We start from the raw sequence: 16,837 nt of genomic DNA, 5'->3' as shown, positions 1-16,837 counted from the left end.
AACAGCCCCTCTCCTGCCAGGCACATACTGTGTCCTGCTGGAAGGCAAGGATGAGCCAAGGTGACCCTCAAACTTATTTCAGACCCTTCCTCTTATTAAATGCCTGTGCCAGGCAGTTACACAGTGAGCAGCAGGACCCAGTAAAGCCACTCACACCCATGTTTTACACTTTGAGAAGGTCTATTCCTTTAATGGGGATTCATTTAACTGGGCTCTGCCATCGTTAGGAGCCATAAAATGGCACCTTTTGGCTCCTGATTGGAAGGCCATGATGCACGCAGCCCCTCGTATCCAGCATCGGCTGCTTTATTGTGCATTACTGCCTCTCACTCGGATTTAACCAATTTGATCCATGCCTAATACATAAATAAATAATCCAGCAGGAGGGTTCACGTTGGATGACAACAGGCGGCTATAAAGCATGTTTCTCCCTGCCAGAGCCATCTGAACCAGGCTCCGCACGCCCTCTCATGAGCAGAGCTGCTAATACAGCTGGGAGAGGGGGGCTCGGAGACCCGCGGGCTCCTCTGTTTTATTGAAACTTCATTGTTTGCTTTAGAGTTTTTATTTCGTGTTAAATAGACGCTGTATATGCCTTACAGAGGGGGCAATAAAGTTTCTGAGCTGGAGGAAATTGGCTTCGGAGAAGGGATTGAACCAAGGAGATGTGGTTGGAGAGGGGAACAGCAGGAAGGGGTTTTGGAGAGGACGGTGTGAGGCTGCATCCTGCTTCCAGGTGGCCCCAGGGGCTTGGGACTGGAGACCACAGGCATCTCACCTAGGAACGATGCAGCCTCAGGGTCCTGGGCTCAAGCAGATGAAGGGTCCAGACCTGCTGGTGGTGAGGAAAGGGCAAGGGGCACCACCCCAGACCAGGAACAGGGTGAGCCAGGTCCCAGTCACCACAGGGACAGCCATGCTGAGCATCCAGACCTGCTTCCTGCCATCCACAGCCTGGCACTGCAGGGTCTCCTCTGCCTCCCAACCATGTGCGCCCATGGAGAATCGCTCTGCCCTTTGAAGGGGTCATCCTGATCCACCTGACCTCAGGAGTGCTGAGGAGGATGAAGATGGCTCTTCTTGACTTGCTGTTATGAGTTCTTAGGATCAGTGGGCAGTTCTGTGTCATACCGCCTTGCACCGCAAACTGAGAAAGCCAGGGTTGCATAGTGTCACTCCCAAACTGTGGCTCTTGCTGCTCTCCAAGTAAGACTGGAGTGCCCATAGCAGGAGATGGGATGCTCTCATGCCACTTGCTGTCCTGCTGCAGAACAGAGCTAGTCCCTGACCGAGGGAGCGTGGGACAGGGAGAAAAACAGGGCTATACCAGGAGAAAATTCCCTGGTTTCAGACCTCAGCTATGACAGAGAGCAGGGCAGAGCGCAGGCGGTGCTGACGGCAGCCGATCAGAGCTAAAGCTTTCTTCCTTCTTTCCCTTCCCACAGGCAAAAAGAAAGCGACCTTGTTTGACAGCCAGGCTCCGATCTGCCCCATCTGCCAGGTCCTCCTTCGCCCTGGGGAGCTGCAGGAGCACATGGAGCAGGAACTGGAAAAGCTCACCCAGCTGAACATCAGGTAAGCAGCTCCCTTGGGTCCACCATCACCCTTGCTTAGCCAGCCAGGGTAGCTGTGGGTGGCAGAGGAGATGATGGTACTCACAGCTACCAGATACAGGAGATTTAATGCTAGCCAGTGTGGGGCAGAAACATTTCCCTGGAGTTTACTGCAATGGTAAAGCCAGGTAGAAATGGGTACAGACACCCATTTCCCCACAGACATCACATTGCTCACATCCCTTGATGGAGCAGGCCTGCAGCAACGGTGAGCACTGCTCCTCAGCTGCCTGCAGCTCCCTTCAGCTTTCCCCAGCACAGCAAAGTCCCCTGTTTAAAATAATAATTGCATTCTAAGTGCTAGCAGTTATTTAGGAAACAGCTACAGCCAAGGGTTGGCAGATCCCTGGCCCTGCCTCCATAAAACTCAGCAGCCCTGGAAAAGAACGTGTTTATTTCAATTATTAATGAATCCCCCGGTCATTAAAAGGTGAGGAAAGGAATCAAACTGCCGACTGGAAGCAAAGTTACGTCACCAGGTGGTAGGAGAGGAGGGAGAATGTGTGTGTCAGTGTGCATGTGTGTGCCAGGGCAAGGGGGTGCACGTGGCTGTGCATAGTGCGGAGGATGCAGAATCCACCCCTGCCTGGCTTGGGTCTTCAACTCAACAATAGCCATTGCAGATGAAAGGAGAAGGAGGGAGCTTTAGAAAGAGAGACCTTCCCAAATGGGTCCTGGCTGAGATCTCCCAAATCCAGCACCCACAGCCTCAGGCTGAGACCTGCATCCCCATTGCAGGCATTGCACAGGAAGATGGAGAAGGTGGGGGGGCCGTGGGGAACAGACAGCGCATTTATCCTCCGCGACACCCAGTCCTCCTGCGAGCGTAATTTATGGTGTAATTTGGGCTGCATCCAACTTAATAAAGGGCCACTGCAAATTAGTGAACAGGTTTAAATGAACAGAAGCAATTAGTGCTCGGAGGAGCCCATCAAAGAAGTTGGGCCAATATCAGAGTGAAACTGAAACCGCAAGCCAGGAGCGGAGGCTGGCTGGCGCGAGGCGGTGATGGGAAGGTGGCGTTTAATGGGAGAGGAAAGGAAACCCTAAATCATAAAGCATGACAAGGGCCATTGTGGGCCAGCTGACAAATGAAAAAGAATGGCATTATTCCTTTAAATAACAGCAGCAGTTAGAGAGGAGACAGCTCTCCCCAGCTTGCCCTCGCTTCCCCGGCCCGCTCTGCTCGGCCACGCAGGCGGCGAAGAAGAATCAGAGGTCTTTATTAATTATTAAATAACGACTCCCTCCATAGCGTGATAGATAACGTTCAATCTAGTCGATGGATTCAGGCAATGGAGGCTAATCTGTAACACAGCGGCCCCGCACAGGGATGGACTCTACCAGTCCTGATGGGGGCCAGCAGGCAGCAGCAGGCAGGGTGGGCAGCAATAGAGGGCAGTGGGATGTGAGCAGGTCGAGGTCCTATGTGCTGCCTAGCTCTAGAGGGGCGGCCCGACCCAGCGGGTGGCCCCATCTCCCATTCCACCACCCTTCCCGGCTGGAGGAGCCGGGAGCAAGAACACATCAACAAGAGGAGAGAGAAACTAATAATGGTCTCAAATAACCCAATAAACATAAAAATAAAATGTAGGCCTATAAACATGACGGGCACCGGCAGCCCTGGCCGCTCCCTGCCAATACTGACTTGTTAGGGAAATGGCTGAGCAGCTGTTACTTATCAGTGTGATGGGGAGAAGCGAACCGGGGGGCTGCTTTCCAAGGGCCTTTTATTTTTCTTAATTTAAAGAGGATGCAGCCAATCATGGCTCGTGCTGTTAAGTTTTAATAAACCTTAATGATTTGCAACAAAAGCATAAATTTCCAGCGCTCGGGGTTAGGAAGGCAGATCCCCTCCTGACCACTGAGCCTGCAGTACCAAGGACTCGGTGGGTGACACAGCAGCTCCTGCCACAGCACCGGGGCTCACTGTGTACTGGGATTTCACCCAATGCAGCGTGGCCAAGGGGCTGTGTGGTGGGTGAGCCAGATGAGACGCTGCCAAAGGGCCAGACCAAGAGGGGAGAAGCTGGTAAAGGAGCTGCTTCACGCCATTGACTCTGTTGGGTATCGAGCACTCACCAGGGGCTTTGGGGCATCACCAGAGTGGGGAGCTCCACATTGCTCAGAGGAGCACAGAGGAAGGCAAGGAGGAAAAGGGATTCGTCCAGGTCATCACAGGATCTTTTGGGGGCTGGGATACAAGGGAGCTGTAGGTGTCACCTGGATGATGCTTCCCCATGGTCGCAGCTCACCAACAGCATAGGGTTGCAACCCACTCACACCAATGACTCCTTGCTCAGCTGGTGGTTTGCTATCTCACAGGGACAGGGCCAGCGTTTGTTCCCCAAGAGCAGAGCTGGCGTGAACATCCTGGCTCAGGGCAGGGACATCTCAAGGTCAACCCAGCCAGAGCATCACACAGCGAGGCAGCAGGAGCCATGCTGAGCCACAGGGCAGCACCTATCCATGCCAAGGTGCTGCGCATGCCCTGGGGATGGACACTGGCTGCTGGACCACTGATGGACATCACTCAGAAGGATCCAACCCTGGTGCAGGGTCAAGACTGCCCTTGAAAAAGCAGACTTGAGTGGGAATGAGGGACTGAGTTTCTATCTCTGCTGCCTTCTTGGTGTGTCCAGTGTCCCAAAGCAGGAAATACCTGCTGGTGCTCGCCCCACAGCTCCTCCACCCTGTGTGGGTCCAAGTGAGCCCCGTGCACAGCTCTGCTCAGCGAGGCAAAGCTCTCTGAATGCAAATTTCATTTCTGAGCCACTGGCGCTGTTTCAAGAGCCGGCAGCCTCCGAGCCCTTCTCGGTGTTACATATGTAACAGCCTCATTGAACTTGACATGTCAAATTCAGGCCATTTGTGCAAAATCTCCCTTTAATAATACCGTTTCATTTCGCTCAAATGAGACTTGAATGCATGTAAAATGGAAAAGGATATTTAAGCGCTAACATTAGGCAGATGTCTTGCCAGAGGCCGATTGAATATATGAGATTTTGAAGTGCTTAACACGTTTTCGGTGCTCCCTCTTAGAATATGTCACCTGGCTTTCTTTTTTCTCCCCCTCCTTTCTTTTTTTCCTCCCCCTCTTTAAGTGAAGGGTATAAATTGAAAGAAAACAAAACTACAAGCCTTGCGTTTATGGGCTTTAACTCTTGCCAGCCAAGACTGTTAGCATCCCTCTTCCAAAGAGGAGCTCACCTTCACAGAGCAAAAGCACAAAGCGGCCCCACGGCGCTGTGCAGGAGGGATGCTGTCCTTGCTCTGCATGTACAGATCAGAGAGCAAAAGGTGCCGATCCCCAGCTGAGCAGCTAAGTGCCACCAAGCTGAAAATAAGAACTAATAACAGCAAACCTTTGTGTACAGCGATGCCCTGTGCCCCAGCCAGGCTGGTCGCTGCAGCATACATGAATATTCCTGGCTTGTGTGCATGAAGCTTATCTGTGTGCTAGATGCAGGTCTCCTAGCCTCACTCGATTTATATTCACTTGTTTTACACCTCACCCGTATTAAAGGCTTGCAATAAAGCACAGTGAAACGTGAGGGTCTCTGGAGCTGTCAGTGGCCCCAGCTCTGACCTTTGGCCAGTGCTTTGGCTGCACATGCACTTCTCCAGCCCAGGGCTACCCAGGGAGTACAGGCAGGCACAGCGATTGAGAGCAGCACCCATGGGTGTCCCTTGGCACAGGCACACACACACACCTCCTTGTGCACATACGAGTGTATTGCTGCATATATCAACGCAGGTAAACACCACGAGCAGAGGTGGTGGACCCCTAAACCCTGCCCACTGCTTCACAGGCAGTGACCAACCTGCTTATGATGGGGAGGCTGGATGGAGAAGGGGCAGGTCTGGGGCTATGGTTGGAGTTTGGGGTGGAAGGAAGATGAATTTGATGACAGATGAGGTGTAAGGGAGGCACAGTGGGAGCTGTGGAGCCCGCTGATGGCCCCTGATGGGTCCACGGTGCTTTCTAGGGTTTGGGGAAGAAGCATTTATCGGCCATTTAAAAAGCCTCAGGAAGTCACATTACAAATATTACAGTTGCTGAGTCAAGCACTTGCAGGTTGGGAATGTGCCTTTGGACACCGTGGTTTTATTAACACGATGCTCTGTTCTCCAATATGCAGAGCTCTTTTTAAAACATGCCTTTGGCAGGGGGCATTTTTGCCTCCCTGTGTGACAGCTAACAGTTTCTTCCCTGCATTGCCTTGCTCCTAAGCAAACCTATGCTTCAGAGATGTGATTTCACCTCCCCAAAAGAATGAGGTGCAGAGGGTGTAGCGGTGAGTTGGGCCATGCCAACTCTGCTCCTGCTTTTGCAGGTGAAAGATGGTGCAAGCACAGACAAGACTATCTCAGCTGTTTGCCTTATTTAAAGGGGTTTCTTAGCTCAGCAGATGTAACCAGCAGTATCCTCATGCGATGTAATATTACCCGTGCCTGTGCATCCCAGACATGGACATGGTTGTGCTTCCCCATTGCCTCCAGAGATGGACATGCTTGGTTGGGCAATGGGGGGTGATGCTGTTCTCATAGTGGCCATGGCTGTGAGAACTCTCTCCTTCTTCACTTTTCTTCCTTTCCCTCCTCCACGTTGAATAATTAACCTGAGCACGTTTGTGGTTTAAAGCCCATGCCCACCAGTTGGCTGTTCCCAGCGTGGGCTAGTAGCTCTCATTGCTCCTTGCCACTGTGCTGCTAGCATGGAGACACATCCCTGCGCACCCAGCACCACAGGAGCTACTAATTCCTCCTAATGACCTTTCTGCTGTGTCTTCTGATTCTCTGATTGGGAAACATTTCCCAGAAGACAGAGGGCACCAGGGTCTCTCTCCTTGGTGCAAATGGAAAGTGCTACAGGCAGTTTTCTGGTGACCTCAAAGATGCTGTCGTGAAGAGGGAACCAAATAGTACCAGGGAAAGGAGGGCAAGATGCCATGGGAAGTCCTGTTTCAAAGCAGGTGAAATGCCCAGATGGGAGATTTAGCTTGGCTCCATCAGCCAGCTTTGATTCATGTCAGAGGAAGAGAGCCAACCATGAGGTTGTGGTGCCCTAGCTCCTGTAGCAGCTCTCAGTGCACCTCTGCCCAGGCTTAAATCTTCCTTCAGCATCCCTCTTAAGATTCTTTTCCCTTATTTGCATGTGTGCTTTTCCTCTCAGCAGCCAGAGTTGAAGCGGAAAGTGCTGTCTCAGTCCCTGGCACTGCACTGAGCATCCTCACTCTGCTCGAGGCTTCTTTATGTAGATAGAAACAATGATAGCTCTCCTCAGGGAACAGAAGCAGCTCTGGACCTGGTGGGATAAGGAACACAGAGGAAGCTGGCAATACAGCTAAAACATTAAGGCTATAGGACCTTTGGAGATGGCTGGTCACTCCAGGCAGGGTCCCTGTCCTTGAGAGTTGTATCCAGACATCTGAAGATGCGTGCTGGATTTCACATCCTTTCACAGGTTGCTTTCCCAGTGTTTCATGGACTTTCTGGCTAAAGTCATCCTGTGGTAACCACCCAGAGTCTGCACCAGAGACTTCTGCTGGTGGACAAGGAGAGAAGAACACAATCCCTGTGGTCCCTCTATTCCCAAATGACAGGGGCTCTCTGCATTACTCCTCATCAGAATAAGGACCTAGAGCAAGTTATGAGCTGTGTCTCATAATGCTCTCCTCCTCAGGGCACCCTGTGTTTAAATACAGCTGCTCCTCACACTGCCCTAGGCACGGGTTTGCTTCATCTCAGTGGGATCTGCTGAGCTCTGCATTGTCCCAAAGGGCCCTTGGAGGAGACCTTCCTGGGGCTGGGGGAGCGGTTGTTGTGGGAAGGGCGAGCAGCCACACTGCCAGGTCCAGCAGGATAAATAGAGTGTGTAAAACCCGAATTAGCTCTGTTGTCATGTGTCACACCAGGGTCATGGCTCTCGCCTCAGGTCTCCTTGATTTATGCCTGGGGACTTTAACTTGATGGCCAGGTACTTGTGCAGACTTTTGTGCAGCCAACACTGCAGGAGCCCCAGCATCTGGATGAGTGAGATTAGAGACAGTTTTGAGTGAGAAGACTTTTTTTTTCCCGAAGCTCCACTGAAATACATCCTAATTCTGTTCCCTGCATGTGGTAGCTGCCTGCAAGCGCTCCAGAAAGGGCAAGGAGCCTTGTCCAACAAGTGAGATCGCAACCAGTGAAAAGCAAGCACTGCAACCTCCTCCTCCTCAACTTCATCCTTTTCATTCCTTCTTTTTCTCCTCTTCTCTCTCCACCTTCTTCATTCCCTTTCTTCCCTTTCTCCCCCTTTTCTTCCCCCTCCCTCCATCTCTCCCCACCCCCCCGGTATCAAGGCGACATCTCCAAGCCAAGTACTTTTAATTTCGCCCGTGGCCCTTGCTGACACGGTGGATATGCACAGCAAGTTAAATTCCCGCCTGATCAATAAAGCAGAAGCAGTGTGTCCGACTGGTCGATATTTTTTTATCTGTCTTCAGCCCAGTCCTGCTGATGACAGCCCCCTGCGCTTCAGCAAAGGCACTCAAGGGCATCGGGCTTTGGCAACACAGCTCTTTTTTTTATTATTTAAATCTAAAAAAAAAAAAAAAGGACCTAGATGCCTTAAAAAAAAAAAGTTCACGGAGTTTGGCCTTTGCTTAATAACGTTTTATGATTTATCTTAATTTTTAATTGAAATAAATTTGCGAATTAATTGATTTCTGGGACTTGCCAATTAACATTGTAATTGGGTGCATGATAAATTCCGAAGGAGCATCATTTTTCTCCCTCTCCCCCTTGTCATCAAGAAGGGGAATCGTGAGGGCAGCGGCTTCCTATCCGTGCGCCCCCCGCTCCTTCCTGAGGTGCCGCTGCCCTCCTTCCCCCTTGCCACTGTATCTTAAAGAAGGAACAAGAAAGCTAATAAAGTCGTGTTATTAGAGTCTCGCCAGAGGTGACCCCTCAAGGCATAAATCCAGGCCAGGGAGATGGTGGGGACAGGTACTATTAAGTGCCTGACAGTGCTTTGCAAGGCGGGACTGGGTACCTCCCCTGCAGCATCCTCTCCTCAGGCCATGGGGAACATGTCCAGCCAGCCTGAGGCTTTCCTGGAGGGCTCTGAACACCCCTCAAGGTGTTCAACCAAGTGATTCATTACCTGTGATATCTCCCTGATGCTCTCCCCATGTGTGAGTTGCAGTACACACGAGCCTTCACGCAATGCCTGGCTGCTCCTGGGACAGACCCAACTGTGGCACCGAGCATCTGGTACCCAAACGGCTGCTTCTCACAGCACATGCAGCATCCAGGGCTTGTCCCAGAGCTAATGTCCCTCAATGTCCAGGCTGCTAGGGCAGGCTGGAGCTTGGGAGCTGCTGCTTTGCTCTGGGGACACAGAAGTCTTATTTGCACCCTGCTCTGCCCTCCAGCACCCCAGGGAGAGAGTCCTGCCCCACAGCAGCAACAGAGCATCCCATGCCACATGGCAGAGGTGTTGAGTGCAGGACCTCAGCTCTGGGGTCGTGGTGTCCAGATTCAGGCACGGACATCTCCAGCTGTGTGGGAAGTAGCATCACCTAAAGCTTTCTCCAGCAGTGTGTCAGATTTAAATGAAACACACTCTGTCACCAAAGAAACCTGCCAGGAAGTGTCAGCATCTCCATGATACCTGAGCAGGGCGTAGAAACAGGGTGATGTCCCCATGTGGGGTGCAGAAAAGTGGTTGAGCTGGCTGCTGATGAAACAAGGAGTGAGGTGTTGTGCCAGGGCAGGGAGAGAGAACAAGCCACATCTAGGGACTGAGGTGGTGAATGGAAATAACAAGTAAACTAAAGGGTGCTTGGTGTCTCTAGTGCTTTTCCCATGCACTTCACGTGCTGGTGTTGTCCCAAAATCAGGGTTCTTCATCTGATGTGCAGAGAGCCACAAAACACAAGAGTTGAGGTATTTGTGTATGGATCACCTCATGGCAGTCAGCTCAGGTGTCCCATGCACTGTCTAGAGCCCATGAGCTTGGATGGGGCTTCACTGTGCTCTCCTGCAGCACCCACTGCACCCCAGTGTGTGCAGGGCATGAAGGATATCAGCCTGGTGGAGCCACAGCTCTCCCCACCAGCCAGGACACCAGAAAGGCCAGAATCAGCCCAGCTCCATGTCTGCCAGTGTCAGTGGCAGGGAATGATGGGGGAATGGAAGGAGATTTATGAGGAGTGGAGTCTGTTTATTATCTAGCAAATGTGGTGCTGCTGATACCATGGATTTATCCTCTTTCATCCCCCCTCTGATTTGTGTCCCTGCCCCTCACTGTGGCAGATTAATCATGGACAAAAAGGGAAGAGAGACCCTCCAGCTTCCTCCTGTGCACTCAGAGGGTAGCAATGACAGCAGCCTGGACCCTTCATCCACAGCTTCTCCAGTGGAGAGAGCACAAGCCATACAGCTGCCTGTCCTGCTTAGAGATGCCCCATTCCTTTCCTCCCATGGCAGACACCAGGGAAGGCAGAGGCTGCTGCCCATAATCCATGGGTGAGAGCACTTCTCACTGATCAGGGCTTTTAGGGTAGCACAGTGGGTGAGAAAACTTGTGGGTTATGTATCCCCTCATTCCTGCAGTGCCCTGAACGTGCTATGAATGTTCCTACAAGTGCTTTCAGACCTGCGGTACCCACATCCCATTCCCTGACTCTGGGGCATGGGTTTGCAGGCTGGGGTTTGGCACCTCAGAGAGCAAAGCCTTCCTCTGCTGCGGAATCCCTGGACAGCAGGAGCCCTGTGAAGGGATACATAGAAACCCAAGGGTGAGAAATAAATCTTCGGTCAGTTATGTGCCCTGGAGCGATGTATGCCTTCTGCAGAGCCTCTCCTGAACTGCCACGTGAGCTGGGAATAATTAAACAGCCATTACAGCCGCGGTAGCAAAGAGCCCCCCAGATCAATCTAATGCATGACCTTTCCCTCTGACTTTCCTTTTTATTTTTCCAGCCACCTTCTTTTCAAACAGTGGGAGAGAAATAAAACAACCTTCTCACCCCAGCCTCTGCTTCATCCCAGGACCTCCACATCCTCACCCAGAAACCTATTGCCTGCTCTGAGTGGGGTCTCCTGGCAGGGGTATGGAGTACCAAGGGTTGGTAAAGAAGACGCAGCAGGGGAGAAAGAGCCAGTGGTGTGAATGGGACATAGCAAACAGGGGATTTTAGCAGAGTCAGATCATGCCACAGTGTTTTACGATCTGCCTTCATCTCTGCTGCAGCTTCACGTCTTTGAGAGAGGTGGGTGGCTGCCCTGCAGGGTCAGGTTTGTCACAGCTGACCATGTTGGTCTCACAGATGCTGACTGGGGGAGCATTTGGGAAGCACTGCATTGTAGGTGCAGAGTGTATCTACTCCCAACTCCAGCATCTTTGGCAATCTTTACCATTGCTCAGCCCCTTTCCCCATCACGGGATGCAGGTGATGCTAAATGAGCCACAGCAAGTTAAAACCCGCAGCGTGCTTCCTCTGGCAGCACAGATCATAACCGGCCATGCTGGGCACCGTCACTTGCAGCTGGGTGAAGATTTAGCCTCATGTAGTTAAATGAAATATCAAACCCGTATTTCCTTATTTAGGCTTCAAGTGACACCTCTGCTTATTTAAACTGGTGTTCACAAAAGCCAATTCCCTCCTTACCCAGCGACTGCTTATTTACAACTGGCACTGCCATCCACATGGCTCTGCCGGAAGCTTGGTTTGCTGCGGGGCTCCCATCCCAAGGCTGCGTGTTCAAGCCACGAGTCCTGCAGCTAAAAGCAAATTGTTTCCACTGGGTTATTATTTGTTTTAAGGAATATATCAGTTGGCAGCAGCTCGTAGAAACCTTTTGGCTTTGTAGAATCTCATGTGGGAGGCGCTGCATGTGCTCTGGGTGGTACCCATCAAATCCAGGGGGCTGCTGAGAGTTGTGTAGAAGAATTGCAGAGCTGGAAGACACCAGCTGCATGGTAGCAGCCCTCTTACCACCTCTTTACACCTTTTCTGGCTGCAGTGTCATTAAGGGATGAGCACAAACATCTGTAGCAGCCCAAGCTCAAGGAACTTCTCTTGCAGTTGTTATTAATTGCATGCAGGCAGTGCTGCCAGGGGGTGGCTGCTACGCCAGGTACAGAGCTCAGCCCTTCCTTGGTGGATGCTCATCATAAGCCCTGCCTTGCCTTGAGTGGGGGCTTTGCAGAAACCTTGTTTTAACATGCTTGGGAAGCCTAAGCTAAGGCTGAAGTGCAGCATCAGAGCTGTTTCTGGCCTTACTGTTGCACTGAGATTCCAGGCAAGTCCCATCACTGTTCTGTACTCACATTTCCCCTCTGAGCACATCTCTCTTGGTCTTCTCACTCAGGCTCTGGTCACAACCGCAACACAACTTTCCAACCCTTGCTCTGGGATGCTGCAGCGATGCCCTGGCATAGATACTCTGTGTGTGTTGCAATGAGCACAGAGGAGGAATGCTCCTGTCCCTGCTTCCCTGGGGCAGCTGCCTGACACCAGCCTTCTGCCTGGGCTGGGGGTGAGTGAGAGCCCTGCCTGCGCATGGTGGGTTCTGGCAGCTGATAGGGGGGAGCAGGGCTTATCCTGTCTCCTCACTTGAGCACCCAGAAAACCTTCCTTTGGAGGAAAGCTGAGATTCCTACACAATAAGGGATGATAAGGGACCACTCCTTCCATGTTGCTTCTTTTGCTTTCCTATGGCAAGCATACCCCAAAAGATACAACAAAGTAAATAAAGACATTAGAAGGCCATTGTGTACAACAGCAACCATGGCAGGGGGAGAGAAACACTAAGACTGTGGGTAAGAAGGACACATATTTGGTGTGCTGAGCTACCCTTTGCTCTTTGGGACATCATGACATATAGACTGGGTCTGAACAGCCCCTTGGGGCTCACTCAGGGAGATGCACAGGGGTTTCCAGTTGTATCTGGGGATGCTCCTAACCAAATCTCTGCCTTGGGTTAAAAGACATCTGCATGTCTGTGGTGTACCCTGAGCCTTGCTTTCATTGTGGAGGTTCTTGCTAAGAGTAAATGATCCTCTTAAAGCTGATGTGCCCTAATATAGAGGAGTGATGGGTCCCTGGTTTGCACCTGATGGCACATGGGGACCTGGCCATGTAGCTCCCATTAAGGGTGATGCAGCTGCAAGGATGGACAGAGCGCTCCAGCAGCACCAGAGCAGGGACCTTGCTTTGTCCTCACAGAGGTGTAGGGCACCCAAATACACGGGGATGCCCAAATGCACAACCAGAACCTGTGTCTCAGCCCAAGAAAGGGAACCAGTGAGGAAGCAGCCTCGTATCACTTGGAGATGCAAAGTTATCAGGAGAGAGAGAAGGAGGCTGCCCAAATTGCTGGGTCTTTCCAGGGCATTTCTTGTCATCTTTGGTACTTTGAGGGGGTTGCCTAAAAGGGAAAGAAGTTGTTTTGTTGTAATGAACTAGATAAACAATTCCCCAAATAGATTAAAACTAACTGTAACTTAGAAAAGCGGGTAGTAATTATATTTTATTAGCTAGCAAAACACCATTTTTTTATTTCGTAGGATAATTCTGTGTAAATCACCTTAATTAGAAGTGTCAGGCGAGCCCGTGAATATCGTACTTAGTAACTAATTTCCTATGTACAGGTTATAATTTAAAACACATGGATCACTCGCCGAGTGGAAATATGCTAGCCATGAAATAATGTGGGGAGTGTTGGGGTTATTACTATGTAAATGTGTAATCATTTCAGACCACTGAAGCCTGGCTGGGTGATTAAAGAGAATCCCAAGGTCTCCAAAGATTGTGCTGTCTGCAAGGGCCTAGAGCGAAAAAACTTTAAAAGGCACCGAAAAGTGTTTGAACTTTAAAGGTCTTGATTTCCCTTTTACCATTTTTAATTTGTCTGCGGTGTTTATGGAGGGGAAGGTCTCTCTTTGCTGACGGCCTTTCGATTCTCAGCCTGCTGCCAGCATCCTTAAGAGGTGCGGGGGGCTGCAGCCACTGTAATTCAGGGGGCTGTTTAGTGGGATGGAGTAAAGCACCCTTACACTCCAGGGTCTTTGGACTTGGATGACCAGGGCTTGTGCCTATTCCCGACCAATCTCTATAAATAGATAAAAACCAATTGCAACCTCTTATTAGTAAGAGTGGGGCTAAATTGCAAGGAGGGGGTGGTTCTTAATAATCCTTCAAATATAGAATAAAGTAAACTTTGTCAAGTTATCTAAATCAGTCCTCATCCTTATCTGTCCCAACAGCAGAAGCTTGGCCTTCAGCTGACCAAAGAAACTCTCATCCTGGAAATTGCAGTTTCCTGGCACAAACACCATTTCTGGGAGGAATTAATGAGATTCTTCCTCTTTCCCTCGAAAAAGAATAATTTTAAACACCTTTAACAAGAAAAGGGAGGAAATGAGTTGGTTTTTTTAACCTGGTGTTTGGGTTATAAAAGGAAAATAAAGTTTCACACTTTGGGTGACTGAGGGATTCAAGGTAGTGGTGGAGATGGGGAGGGGATAGAAATCTTTCCCATCACACACATTTGGATGCAGGCTGGAGCTGGTGCCAGGGCTGCATCTCAGGGTACAGCAGGGACTGACTTTGCTCTGTGCTACCTCCTGAGAGCAGGGGAGCAGACCTGGGGGACATCCTGCATCCTCCAGTAAGCATCCATCAGCACATTCCCTCAGGGAAGCAGGGCTATGAAGGAGGTGATACCCCAGCGTGTGATCCCTGGTCCTCAGGAACCGCAGCCGCTTGCTCCAGGAGCAGAGCTGCAGCATTTAGGGTGACCTGATGGCAACGGATAACTGCCTGTTTCCCCCCATTTTGGGATGGGGGGTGAGGGCGGTGGCGCTGGGAGAGGAGGGAGGCCATAGCCCTGGGAGAAAACACCTTCCTCCATCCCTGCTCATTTCATAACACCCAGCCATCTGCCAAATCAAGGCAGATTAAAGCCAGCCAAATTCAATTTCTCCCTGCTGGCACTGCAGCTCGGCATCTGGGGCTAAAGTGTCCCCGACAAAGCGAACATGACAGGCACATTGCTTTTTTGTCACATCTAGTACCGTGTTGATCTTCTAAAAGTCTCATAAAAATTTATTGATGTCTCCCATATTGCTGTGATTGAGAAGAAAGGAGCACGGGGTGTGCGGAGCCGGGCGCGCGCGCGCGGGCGAGCGTGTGTGCGTGTGTATATTAATGCTTCTGAAGTAGATCTGATTTGATATGTCTTGTTCTATTGTCAGCATCTGTTTAGCGAGGCTTTTTAATACTTTCTGGCTGCCGATCACTCATCCTTAGCCTGGGATGCAGGCTTGCATACAAATTTTGTTATTAAACACAATTCCATTCCCCCCCCCCTTCCTTCCCCAGCATCCCCCCCTCCACACACCCACCCATCCATCACCTCCCTGGGGCTATGGGGAGCTGGGAGCCAGCCACCCCACCGGCATGCACTTACAAGCCCAAGCACTGGGCTTGGCAACATATTTCAAGAGCCTTTTGCCTGCTGCAGGTGCTTTGCATTGACAAATCGAATCATGGGGAAATAATTTATTTCCTAATGCTGTTTGCAGCATGTTAGCAGGAGAATTTACATGAGAGAGATTACTTTAATAACCAAAAAATTACAGTGCAGGCCTCCCTGCCATGTCGGCTTTGATATGTAATTGTTTCAAGTTTAACCTGTCTGGAGGGGGGGGAAGGTGTTATTAAATCTATAGCATCTCCCGCTGGCGAGGGCAGGCGAGGAGGAGCAGCATGGCGGGGACCTCCTTCCCTGCTAAATGGGGAACAAGCTGAATTAACAAATCACTCCCTCCTCCAGCAGAGCTGCTGCCTCCACGCTGTGGCTGGAGCTGGGAGGATCTTCCTTCCCTTGCTCCTATGCCAATTCCACCTCCTTCTCTTTCCTTCTCTCCTTTTTTTATGGTGCCTGATCCTCCGTTCCCCCCTCCTTGGGTTCCTCCCCTGTGCCCCTGCAGGCTTGATCCCATTTTCCCCAGGGCTGGGAGAGGAGCTGTGCAATACCCCAAGAAGGGGGAAAGTCAGGATTTGACTCTGTATCGTGTCTGGGTTTTGGAGGTTCCACTTGTAGGACCATTTTATCCCAGCTGGAGAAACAGTCGGAGCTGCCCTCCTTTCCCTGCCACTCTGGTCAGGGTGAGATGGCTTTCCCTGACCTGGGGAAGGAGAGACCTTGTGAGATCCCTCAAAGTGCTCCCCCATTGCCCACCACAGCATTTCAATGACTCTGATCCCGTTCTCTTCTCTCTTGGCAGCAAGAGCTCCATCCTGAAGGATGCCATGGCAGCAGGCACCCCCAAGGTAAGTGAGAACAACTCAGCACGCTTTCTTCCCCCAGAGGGATGCTTTTTACACCCCATTACCTTCCCAGCCTGCTCCCTGTATTGCTATTTGGTGTGTCCCAGGAAGGTAGCCACGCTATGGGGGCCAGTGCTGGGAGAAGCTGCTGTCCCATTCACCCACTGGGCTGGAGCAGCCAAGTACCCACACGCGTCTTTCTCATTCCCCATGAAGCCAGGGGACGGCAAAGCTGAGGGGCCCAGTGGGCTCAGGGACTCCAGATTGTGTCTAATGACAGCTAATGAGAGCTGATCACACACAGGTTGAGCTCAGCCTGGGAAATCATGTGCAGGAGCTGCTGGAGCCAGAGCCATATGCCAGCTTTGGAAGAGGGGAGTGGGACTGTTTCAGGGGAGCAAAGCACACCTGAGGAGGAGCCCAAATCACTGAAAGACCCCATCCCGGCTGCATGCCCCTGCCCAGGACCCACTTCCCATCCACTTGGCTCAGAATGCAAGAATGCAAAATGCACAGAGCATCGTGGCATCACTGCGGAGGGCACCATTCACTAATTTGTATTACCCTTAGCTGGACATCCTGTGAGAAGGACCAGAGCTTGGGCAGGAAAATGGGTGGCAGGGAGCACTGCAGGGCAGCTGGGCATTGCACAGCCTCTGGAAACCACGCTGTGCTCCTCAATGAGGGCAAAAGCAAGTGGTCCAGGCTCTCCTGCCCTTCTGGCGACACAGTCCAAGCAGCCTGAGGCTGCTTTGGGATGTTTCTAACAAGCTGGAAAGGGCACTCACAAGATGAAAGCAGCAGGACTCTGCAAGTTTCCCTTTCCCTCCTCATCAGGTCTGAGTGCAGATAACTCAACAGTCCCAAACACACCACCTGCGAGGAGGGAGAAGGATG

General features: G+C 51.2%; 1 protein-coding gene across 7 annotated transcripts in view; it reads left to right on the top strand.

The window, feature by feature from the left end:
* The window catches only part of RNF220 (ring finger protein 220), a 225,369-nt gene that overhangs the window by 139,700 nt on the left and 68,832 nt on the right, over window positions 1–16,837 (top strand). For all 7 annotated transcript variants that reach the window (XM_061345004.1, XM_061344998.1, XM_061345005.1 and 4 more), the window contains 2 exons: window positions 1,446–1,575; window positions 15,898–15,943. In XM_061345004.1, the coding sequence (XP_061200988.1) occupies window positions 1,446–1,575; window positions 15,898–15,943 (176 nt within the window). The remainder of the gene's footprint in view (window positions 1–1,445; window positions 1,576–15,897; window positions 15,944–16,837) is intronic.

This window comes from Neopsephotus bourkii, unplaced genomic scaffold, assembly GCF_033783945.1.
Source record: "Neopsephotus bourkii isolate Nb327-2 ecotype Australia unplaced genomic scaffold, CSIRO-AGI_Nbou_v1 NB_234, whole genome shotgun sequence".
In the NCBI taxonomy this organism is placed as follows: domain Eukaryota; kingdom Metazoa; phylum Chordata; class Aves; order Psittaciformes; family Psittacidae; genus Neopsephotus; species Neopsephotus bourkii.
Note: the sequence above shows the minus strand (reverse complement) of the source record. Positions and strands in the feature narration are given on the sequence as shown.